We start from the raw sequence: 11,431 nt of genomic DNA, 5'->3' as shown, positions 1-11,431 counted from the left end.
TTGCTTTTCGTGACTCTACCAAGATGGCCGCCGCCAGTTCCGCTAAAATGGCGCCGAGAGGGAGGAGGAGGGGCAGGGAAACAGTCGACCCGCTCAGTATGGCAGCATCATACGTCCGCATAACAATGAGTGACCTTCCCAAGATGGCGTAGCCCATCCCTGTTCTCGCTGAGTAGACCAGGAGCCTGAACAGTATGGAGGCCAAGTCTGCGGAAGAGATCTCTGATCGGAGCCCCCTCAGCCTGTTTGAGCTCAGCGCGGCGGCAGTCAGCTCCGCCATGGGACGCGTGGAGAGAGAGGTTTGGGGTAAGGAGAGGAAAGGGAGCCAGCTGGGACCGGCTCTGATCTCTCCCGAATTAGGATTTACAGGGAGTTACTGTCTTGGCGCTCTTAAATGTGAGGGTCTATCGTAAAGGACGCTAGGAATCGGGGCACTCTAAATAGGCCGCGTCACCTGAAACCCCTCCTTTCTCTAACTGAAATTCAGCTTTCTCTTGATTTCTCCCCGCAAAAGCACTTCCAGGCCCGATCCTTCAAGGAATCTTGCCTCTGCTTAACATCTACTACCTGGAGCGAATTGAGGAGACCGCTGTGAAAAAGGGTGAGCTACTTTGCTGGTCTGGAGGACAGGCGGGGATACAATAGTGCTAGCAAACTGTTGTCTGCTATCCTAGTTTCTCTCTGGTGCATTTAAAAAGTTTATTTTGTTCACACTTCACCAAGTGTGCTTAATTCATTTTGTGGTTGAGACAAATCCTTGCTCTCCATATTCCCAAGTGTCTGTTGCCCTGGTGTCAATAAACTGGGTCAAGCGGTTTTCCCCCCATTCTTGTGTTGAATTGTATAATATGTGCATGTTTACTCTGAAGTCTGCTCTACTGATTTCGGGGAGGCTTGCTTCCAAGTAACATCAGAATCCTAGGTCTACTCAGAAGTAAACTTATTGAATTCACTGGAGCATACTTTCAGGTAAGTGAGGGTTAGGATCACAGCATAAGGCCATAGGATTGCAGCTTCAGGCAATATACTTACTGAATTCAACAGCACAAATAAGCTACACCGATCAAAAGCAGATGGGTTTCAGAACATAGTTTTTAGCTATTATTTTTTATGGTATTTAAGAGCTTTATCAGAACCTTTTGAGCACCAGACAACATACAGTACTTTATTTTAAGAACTCAAGAAGTACAGTAATGAAGGGATTAACTTTCCTACTATCTCAGGGTTGAACATATACAGAAGGTCCCAGATTCAGACCTGGCAACTGGACGTAGGGTTAGAAAATGCTGCTCTCTGAAACCAGAGCTATTTTTCTAGCTCAGTATAGCCTATAAAATGATTGGCACCAGCTTTCTGAAACCAGAGTTTCAGAGAGTTGGTGTCAGTCATTTTATAGACTATACTGAGCAAGAAAAATGAAAGGCCTAAATCTATATATGGCAGCTTCCTATCCTATATTCCAACTAAAACCATGTCCAAATCCATGGTCACAGGTTTGGCAGTGGACTAGTCATTCTCTCAGCTTCACCATCTTCTCAGGCTAAAAAGTTAGTCTGAGCTCCATAGGCCAAGGGCAGATATCAAGTACAGTGGTGCCCCACAAGAATAACGCCTCGCAAGACGAAAAACCCGCTAGACAAAAGGGTTTTCCGTTTTGAAGGCGCTTCGCAAAACGAATTTCCCTATGGGGTTGCTTTGCAAGATGAAAAAAATCTTGCATCCCCCTGCGGGTTTTTTTTTTGCTTTTTTTGCCCTTTTCTTAAGCTGCTAAGCCGCTTATCAGCTGTTCCGCTGATAAGCCGCTTAACAGCTGATCGCTGGAAGCTGCTTGATAGCTGTAGCGCTAATCCGCTAAACTGTCAATGGGCTTGCTTCGCAAGACGAAAAATCCGCTAGACAAATAGAATCGCAGAACGGATTATTTTCGTCTTGCGAGGCACCACTGTACCATATTTTTCGCCCCATAGGGCGCACCGCCCCATAGGACGCACCTAGTTTTTTGGCGGGGGAAATAAAGGGGAAAAAAATTATTTCCCCCCCCCCAGGCACGGGGCTGGCGCGGGGGAAGCCCAAGCTTCCCCAGCCCCCAGAACAGCCTGCTATCCGCAAGCCTAGGGAGCCCAGCAGGAAGTCGCGCTGGTCTCCCCAGGCTTGCAGAGAGCTGCGCGAAGCCCGGGCGCACTCTTCAGCGCGCCCCAGGCTTCAGAATGCAGGCAGCTCTGCGCAACCTTTGGGAGCCCGGCGCGGCTTCACGCAGGGCTACCTAGGGTTGTGCAGAGCTGCGGGTTGCGCAGAGCTTCCTGAAGCCTGGAGAGCGAGAGGGGTCAGTGCACACCGAGCGAGAGGGGTCAGTGCCTGCATTCGACCCATAGGACGTACACACATTTCCCCTTCATTTTTGGAGGGGGAAAAGTGCGTCCTATAGGGCGAAAAATACGGTAATTTATTTTCATTCTGCTGCCAGATTTATTTCAGTTTGATTTTGGGAATTGTTGCAACAGGAGATGTTAGCAGATTGGGCTAGATCATGAGCTCCCTTACAATTTTGTAACCTTTGCTGAAGAAATCAAATATTCCTATTATAATTTAATAAATCCCACTTTTCAAGATACACCCTTTAAAGTATCCGGATAATGATTCTTAAGGAATATATAAGGCACCTTAACATGAAGCCTGTCTTGATTCAAATCTCAATTTGACTGAGGGCTTGCTGGATTGAGTAAATGTCATTTCAGCATAGGGTTCCTGTGTGCAAAATGGAATAACCTAACAGATAACTTCTATAATAAACGAAAAACCCTATGCAATAATTTCAAGTCTCAGTGTTTACATTTGAAGCCTAGTTTTGACACTGAATTTGCAGCTTCAGCTATTCTGAAGTCTGGTGCTTTCATCAGAGATGGAATGCTTGCTTTAATTATGTTACAAGTTATGTGTAATTAGTTATGAATTTTACCTGTATGCGTATAATTAACGGTATAGATTTACATTTTAATAGTCAATTTTTAAAAGTATGTGTTATGTTTCCTCAGGTCTCTCAACCCAACCTATATGGTGCAAGCTCTGGTTTGACATAATGAAAACAAGACCTTCTAGATTAGAGGTAGGTTAAGGAGGCAAACTACAAAGCTGACATACCTGAGACGACCAGGTTTTCCACATTCATGGCTAAATGGATTTTATATCTGCCAACTGTGATGATGTTTTGGATCAAGCTTAACTGGTTTCAATTAGACTTACTCCAAAATATGTGTAAATGGGAATGCAATCTAAACCAGGGGTGGGGAACCTTTTCAGTCCAAGGACCGCATTCTGTTGTGGACAATCTTCCAGGGGCCACTTGCCACTGGCAATATTTTCACCAGAGCAAGAAAGTCAGAAAGAGGAGGGTTGGTACCTGGAGCGCCTGCCAGCGGCAGCACCCAACTGGCAGCTATTCTTGGTGGCCATTCCCCAAGGGAAAGGCCAGCAGGGCAGGGTGTGTTGGATGTGGTTGCTGGAAGGTATGGGGACAGGGAGGAGCTCCCTGGAAATGTCTGCTGGCTGCATGAAATTAAGTGGGATGGGGAGGCGCATCTGGGCCCAGGTCAGTTTGTGGAAAGCAGAGTAAACGAGAAGTTAGCCTCTCAAGTTGGGTTCACACTAAGAAATTAAAGAGAAGGATTTGATGAACATATGCAATTTGTTTACTAAGATTATTAGGAGCCCAGGACATCTGCTGCCTTCTAATTACTACAAAATTAATGTATGGTTTGGACTGTCAGAAGCTCACACAATTTTGCAACGTAACTGCAGTGAGAATGTGATTTACAGGCACTCCTGTAAGTCTAGCTTTTAGATTCCATTTTGTTTTTACTTTAAAATACTTAATAAGATTTCCTTTTTCCTGTAAATAATATGAGGTTCTCACTGAAGTAGTAAACCTGTACCTAGGCTACACTACTTCAGACTAGAATGAATGCCCCTCCATACAAAAACATCCTCACCCACAGATAATTAGATGTCAGGGAGAAGAATTTGCGCATAGCTTTTTCTCAGACTTGAGTGTTTTCCATCTTCAGGGATTTCCCCCCTATGTATACCATCACATGACCCCCCCCCTACCTTTATTATGCACATCAGCAGGAACTGTGATGTAAGACACTGTGGTGCAAGGAATTTATCACAGTTTGGTTCAATTTGATTGCAGAGCATCAAGTGTTGGAGGAAGAAGTTCATTGAAACTTTCTTCTCAAATGTGCTGCGTGGCATCCTGGATGTGTCTTTACACCAGCGCCTAAGTGACCCTTCCTTTTTGCCCCTGCTGCACACTTCGCGGCATGTTACCCAGCTTACCATCTACAACATGCTTGAGGGAGTGTCAGAACTGATGGCCAAACACAATCAGAGCGTCCTAGAAAACTTGGCTGTCTCCCTCACATCCCTGACATTCCGTCACCTCCTCTCCTCCAGTCTGTCTACTAGGCAACAGTTGAGTGCGTTCCTTCATCGCCTAATTCATCATGGGGCTGTGAACCACCTCTCTATGTATTCTTGGCCTGACCCTGACCCAGCACTTTTAGCCCTCATTCTGAAAATGAGTGCTGGGGTTTGGCACCCTGGAAAAACACTGCTGGACCAAGAAAACCTTTGCCATCTGTGCAGAGAGAAATGTGTTGACCAGAGCCAAAAGCTAGATGAAGAGCCTTGGGGTTCAACGCAGCTATTTCAGAGATCAGTCAGTGGCCAACATAATAATAGTGATCTGAGGAATGAGAAACTGTTACCTAGTGTGCCTCAAGAATCTCTTCCGGGCTTTCAAAATGCAGTAGAATTGGCCAGAGCTAGCAGCGAAACTCTAAAAGCCCCGGTGGGATGCAGATTGGGTTGCAATTCTAGGCAAAGCAAAATGCAGCAGAGCTCATGTTCAGAAAGTTATAGTGCTGAAGAGGGATCTGTCACTTTTATCCCAGCAAAGACATTTCAAGATGTCCCTACTTTGGAAAAATATCAAAAGAGGCGTAAAGTTGTAACAGCAAAAAAGCGCAGCTGCCATCAGAGGAGCAGCAAAGTCCCTGCAGAGTCAGAAGACCTTTACGACTTTGTCTTTGCGATTGCGAGGGAAGAGGAGGAGAATACACCGTGTAGCGAAAGAAGGAATGCCAAGGAGGAAGAAAGCCTTGCTAGCTGTTCCCGTCTCTCAGAAGAGGCTGCCAGTAGTTCTGGTACAGTTTGCACAGAGGGAACCCGATCTGCTGGGATGCCTTGTCTGAAAACAACGGGTCATTTCCGAAGTGTGTCCACGCTGGAAGTGTTCTCCATCTCTCTGACCAGGAATACGTGCCAGATGCTGGGGAACCTGCTGAGCTCTTGGGTGTCTTTAGAAAAGCTTGTTCTGTCTTTGAATGGTGAGTGAGAAACCAAACATTTGTCTTCCAGTGTTTTTAGCAAAGCAGAGGCAGCTTTCTTTCTTTCTTTTGAGAGCCACATCAACCCATATTTCAGGGTGTATCAAAATGAATTGTAAGCAAAGTGTAAAGGGGCGCATGGCGACTTCATTTCTCAAGGCTCCTTTCCTAAAGATTTCCCCATCATTTTTTCTATCCTGTTTTAAATAGTTTTGTATCATTCATTATTAAATTCAGATAATAAATAAATAAATAAATAAATAATCCATTTTATTTATTCATTTCTTTAAAATCATGCACCACTTGGGTTGTAGAAAGAAAACCTCAGAGCAGTTTACAAAATTTAATGGACAGATATGGGTGAGGCCTTGTAGGCGTGTGAAAAACCTTTTGGAATCAAGTATCATAGTGGGGTACCTACAGGAGTAATCAATAAAAAGCTTTCATTTTTTGAAAAAACCAAAACTCTATTATTTTAAAAAAACTTTCTAAAAATAGAAAATGGGAAGCTTGAGAAACACAAAAACCCTTTTTACTTCATGGCATCATATCAGGGGACTCACTGGAGTAGTCAATAATCCATTCTTTTTAATGACAATTTTGGGAGTGGGGGGCTTAAGGACCACAAAAACCTTCAGGGGATGATATATGATGTAATAATCTTGCTCTGTGTTTTCACTGCCTATTCCTGCCTCTTAAAATTGTGTTTTCCAGGCCTGGGCCCCGGCATCTTCAGTATCCTCTCTGGGCTCCGGGCCCTGTCTTGCCACAGCGATTACCGCCTCCGTGTGGTGCGCATCAGTGACATGTTCTCGCATGTCCCCTGCATGAATCTTGTTCATGCTTTCCTGAGTGCTGTGCCATTACTTCAGACCCTCTTGGTCAGCTTTGATCTCAAAACCGCAACAGAGCGGGGCAGGCCGGAAGAGAGCTGGGACTCGTCACCCTTTGAAGAAGATATTCCAGGTAATGCACTGACCAGTTCCGGACAAACATTTTATCATTCGCTTTCCTTTCCTGCATATGTGAGATCATTTAATTTTTCATTTATGCACTGCAGTGGCTGCCTAGTCACTTCAAATTTGCTGCTTATCTTGCAGCCTCTTTTTAAGGAGGCTCCTGCCCTCTCAAAGAGCAGCAAAGCATTTCATTTTTGTACTGTCTGCACAGTCAATGCAGTGGATGCAAACAGCTCCTGATTGTTTTGGTACAACTGCTGAGATAGAACACCTTGGCCTGCTAGAGGAAGTGAATGATGTTAGTGATGCAGCCTGATTTGGAATCTGCTTCTAAGTCTTCTTACCTAGGTTCATTTCAAATCCCATCAGTCCCAGCCAGCATGGCCAATGGTCAGATATAATGTTGTAGTCCAACAACATGTGGACAGGTTCCTCGCCACTGCTTCCAACCATGGTGTGGTGGCTCAGGAAAAAGCCAGCTTGCGTTCTCCCTCTTCCCCTCACTTTATGTGCCTTAATTCATTACTTCCTACTTTAATCAAACCATATTATTGTTGTTGTTGTCCGTCCCCCCAATCTAGAGAGCCATTTGGAACACCTTGAAATCAGATTCCCTAGAGAGCCTCTTCAGACAAGTCTCCTGGTGCCTGTGTTGAAGGCCTCAAGGTCTCTCCAGAGTCTCTCTCTAGACAGCGTTGCAATTTCCTGTCCTCAAGAAGTTGGGCTTCTCCTACAGGCACTCAAAGGTATGATGGAAGCAATTTTGCCTTTTCCACAGCTGCTCAGCAGTGGTAGCAATTTGCCAGGAGATAATAACATCATTGGCCCTCAGTCAGCAAGGCATACAAGATTATTGTGTGAACTGCAGGCAGAGCTAAACTAGTTTAAAATATTCTTTTCAATATTTTCAGCATACATGCTACTGAACAGAAAAACTGTAAGTAGCAGGGGGCTCCATGTTTTTTCTCTGAAGATCCTGTTTCTCTTGCAGAGTACAGCCCAAGCCTGAAGAAGCTAAGCTTTCATGATGTCAACCTTTCTGGCCACTCAAAAGAAGTCCTCCTCCTGCTACAGGATCCCATTCTTCAAGGTACATTAAATGCACTTGCCTTCTCCAAACTGGTATTGGCTCTTATCAGCGACCACCGTTGCAGGCAGTCAAGAAGGAGATTTCTGCAGAGGCCTGTAAGTTTTGTGGTCATCCTGTTTCAAAAACTGTGTTGTTTCAATTTAATAGTTTTGTGAAGAGCTGGATTTTGCCTCATTCTCCATATAGCTCTACCTGATGGAGGTTGAGTGGTGTCATAAAAAGAAAGCTAGCACATTGTGACGGGAAAGTTACTTCACACCTAAGGAGGTGTATTCAAAAGGGGTGTAAAGCTTAGAGAGAAAGGAAAAGGGTGCTTATATACACTGTCCATTAGTAATAATAATAATAATAATAATAATAATTTTTTATTTATACCCCGCCCTCCCCAGCCAAGGCCGGGCTCAGAGCGGCTTACAAGCAATAATAAAAACAAGATGAATGATTACAAACTTAAAAACAAAATAAAACACAACAATTAAAATAATGGAACATTAAAATATTAAAATGTAGCCTCATCGCAGGAGGAGAAGGAAAAGAAGGGGAAAAAAGAGAGGGGGGGGGAGGGAGGGAATCAAACTGGCTCCAAGCCAAAGGCCAGGCGGAACAACTCTGTCTTACAGGCCCTGCGGAAAGAAATCAGATCCTGCAGGGCCCTGGTCTCATGAGGCAGAGCGTTCCACCAGGCCGGAGCCAGAGTTGAAAAGGCCCTGGCTCTGGTCGAAGCCAATCTAACTTCCTTAGGGCCCGGGACCACTAGGGTGTTGTTATTTATGGACCTTGAGGCTCTCCGTGGGGCATACCAGGAGAGGCGGTCCCGGAGGTACGAGGGTCCTAGGCCGTGAAGGGCTTTAAAGGTCAAAAGCAGCACCTTAAATCTGACCCTGTACTCCACCGGGAGCCAGTGCAGCTTGAAAAGCACTGGGTGAATATGCTCCCATGGCAGAGACCCCATGAGGAGCCTCGCTGCAGCATTCTGTACCCGCTGGAGTTTCTGGGACAGCTTCAAGGGCAGCCCCGCGTAGAACGAATTACAGTAGTCAAGCCTGGAGATGACCGTCGCATGGATCACTGTGGCCAAGTCAGGGCGGGAAAGGTAAGGGACCAACTGAAGAATTCAACTTCATTCTTCAATGAGTGGTAGAATGGGTTGCACCACTTCAGATTGTACATAGGAGCCTCATTTTAAAACCCTGCATGGCAAGGAACAAGTTGGGTCAGAACTTTACTCACCAATGTGATGGTGGGTTATTAGCATGTTTCCATGGCAGAATATTAAAAATAGTATATCCTTAAGTCTCCTTACTGGATTATAACTCTGCTTTCACTCTGTGGTGCTGCCTTCATTGGGCTATGCATGCAGTGAATCTAATTTCAAACCATAGACAGGAGGAACATTTCATTTTTCTCTTGCAATAGAAATCACCTTTTCATTCTGTCGGCTGTTTGAAAACTGCACCGCTGAGCTCCTGTCCGAAATAATAAACGTTGTGAAGAAGAACTCAACACTGAAGAGCCTCAGACTCCCTGGAAATAGGCTGGGTATGTACAGGAGGGATGCTATGTTATCAGGAATGTTGGTACTTTTGTCCCGTCCTTCAAGCCCAACTGGCATAGGCTGAGGACTTCAGGCACAACTATTTTTTGACACATGTAGCTTCTTGCTTACCAAAATTCAGGCCACACTAAGTCGATAAAGGTTGCCCAGGGCACTTTTTGTCCTTTTCCAGTTCACCTGTTCAACTAGCCACCCTTTCTAATTTGCTTCCTGAATGCTCAATCCTTCAATATGTGAGGGCTTTTATGTTGTGTGCTTAAATCATTGTCTAGTTTCAGAATGATCTGAAACAGAAATGGTGCTGAATTATGTCTGCTGTAAGGTTAGTCTACACATGCAGCAGAAATAAGTGGAAGAACTCAGTGCTTCACTGGCACAGAAGGAGTCATGCTTCATGAGAAGTATTAGACTCACTACTGCACCCTTTCAGGGCACTACAGAAGGCTAATGGAAAGCCACGCTTTACTAGCCTTGATCATTTGAAAGAGAAGATTAAGAATAGACTAACTTGCACTGAGACTTTGCAAATGACTGCCAAAGGTAAGTATGCGTTCTCACGTTGCATGAGATTAAACAGTCAGTGCTTAAGTAGCTATTTAAGGAATATAAGCCACAATATAGAATTCAACTTCATTCTTCAATGAGTGGTAGAATGGGTTGCACCACTTCAGATTGTACATAGGAGCCTCATTTTAAAACCCTGCATGGCAAGGAACAAGTTGGGTCAGAACTTTACTCACCAATGTGATGGGGGGTTATTAGCATGTTTCCATGGCAGAATATTAAAAATTGTATGTCCCTAATCTCCTGCCTGAAGGGGTGCAGTCTACTATGGCATTGTGCTGCATGAGTAGACTAGGCCTGATTGCTGCTGCTTCACCATTTACCACTTGCAATTATGTGCTTTATATGTTCCCTAACATTCATAGTTGGTTTTCTTCCACCCCTCATTATTAGGAAATCACAGGCTTGTTGCATTGGCTGACATTTTTTCTGAAGATTCATCATCTTCCATCTGTCATCTGGATTTAAGGTAGGTTCCACTTCCTCTGAACACAAAGCCCTATTGGGGAGGGGGCATGGGGGAAAAGAGGGGTATGTCTGTACTAGGATCCAATGCGCAATTGTATTTTCATTCATTCACCAATTACTTTTAAAGAAAGATGTCAATTTCCAAGGAAAATGACTCTTCCTAGTATACTTTTCTGAAGCTGATGCTGGGAAGTATTTATACTTGAGTACTTGAACAATTTAATTGTTTAATGTCTAATTCATAGTAATATGAAACCAAGTGTTTTCTTAGTGTAGTTACTGTGATGGGAGAAGAACCATTATTCTATACAAATGTCATCTGCAAACAGCAATGGACTAGTCTAACCCTATTTTCCTACAGCTCTAACTGTATCAAACCTGCTGGACTCCTGGAGTTTGCCAAGAAGCTGGAGAATTACATAGCCCAGCGTGGAGAACAAATCAAATTCACCAAGCTGTGCCTCTATCAGAACTGGCTGGACCAAGATACCGTAACTGCTCAAGAGGCTCTTTGGCGGCTAAAAGCTATGTGCAGCATAGTCAGTGACACATGGGATTCATCTCAGGCCTTGGCTGACTATATCAGTGTGATGTGAACTTATCTACTAATAAAGCTGCCTAATCAATTTACCAGGATTCAGTTTTCCTGTTTTTTCTAGGCAGGCGCAACCATAACTGGGCTTACTTGAGTACGAACACGCATTTTTATAGTCAGTGTCATCTAGGGAAAATAATAACAGAATGCTTAAATGAATTATGGGAAATGGGTTGCAATAAAATATCAATATTATAAAAAGAATGGTACTATTTGCCAGAGTGTATTCTGTTCGAATCCCTGTGACTGCATGAGCTCCCATTGTTCGGTCCCAGCTCCTGCCCACCTAGCAGTTCAAAAGCACGTCAAGCGCAAGTAGATAAATAGGTACCGCTCCGGTGGGAAGGTAAACGCCACTTCCGTGTGCTGCTCTGGTTTGCCAAAAGCGGCTTAGTCATGCTGGCCCATGACCCGGAAGCTGTCTGCGGACAAATTCCAGCTCCCTCTGCTATAGAGCGAGGTGAGCACTGCAACCCCAGAGTCGTCCGCGACTGGACCTAATGGTCAGGGGTACCTTTACCTTTTTATATAAGTCCCAGTGAACTTAGCACTTCGGAGGAGACATGAACAGGATTGCAGTGTTGTGACTTCCCCTGAATCTCAGAGGTCAAGGTTTCAGCCATGACTAGGTATGCAAAGGAAGACTGAACACTTCCATTTATAACAATCACCCCTAAAATTACCGTTACATAAGCTTCATAGGATGAGATGCTGACTGGTTTAAGAGGCTGAGAGGTGAAGTCCCAACAGCTCACTCATATGAATGTTAGAAGTCTTCCCACCAAGTTAAGCCCCACACTGTTGTACGAAGTA

At 44.5% G+C, this 11,431-nt stretch overlaps 1 protein-coding gene across 2 annotated transcripts; it reads left to right on the top strand.

Annotated features, from left to right (window-relative positions):
* Positions 1-162: 162 nt before the first annotated feature.
* On the top strand, positions 163-10,653 carry LRRC41 (leucine rich repeat containing 41). Of its 2 annotated transcripts, XM_083742364.1 has the most exons (10): positions 163-306; positions 515-601; positions 3,033-3,103; positions 4,190-5,387; positions 6,102-6,353; positions 6,928-7,092; positions 7,338-7,436; positions 8,853-8,975; positions 9,949-10,024; positions 10,385-10,653. In XM_083742364.1, exons 1-10 carry the CDS (start codon positions 195-197, stop codon positions 10,617-10,619), a joined length of 2,418 nt encoding a protein of 805 aa, XP_083598490.1. In that variant the 5' UTR covers positions 163-194; the 3' UTR covers positions 10,620-10,653. The 2 variants fall into 2 exon arrangements, with proteins under 2 accessions (XP_083598490.1, XP_083598491.1); XM_083742365.1 differs by lacking the exons at positions 163-306; positions 515-601 and adding an exon at positions 626-969.
* Positions 10,654-11,431: the final 778 nt, after the last annotated feature.

The sequence above is a fragment of the Podarcis gaigeae genome (genome assembly GCF_964106915.1).
Source record: "Podarcis gaigeae genome assembly, chromosome: 6".
NCBI lineage: Eukaryota > Metazoa > Chordata > Lepidosauria > Squamata > Lacertidae > Podarcis > Podarcis gaigeae.
Note: the sequence above shows the minus strand (reverse complement) of the source record. Positions and strands in the feature narration are given on the sequence as shown.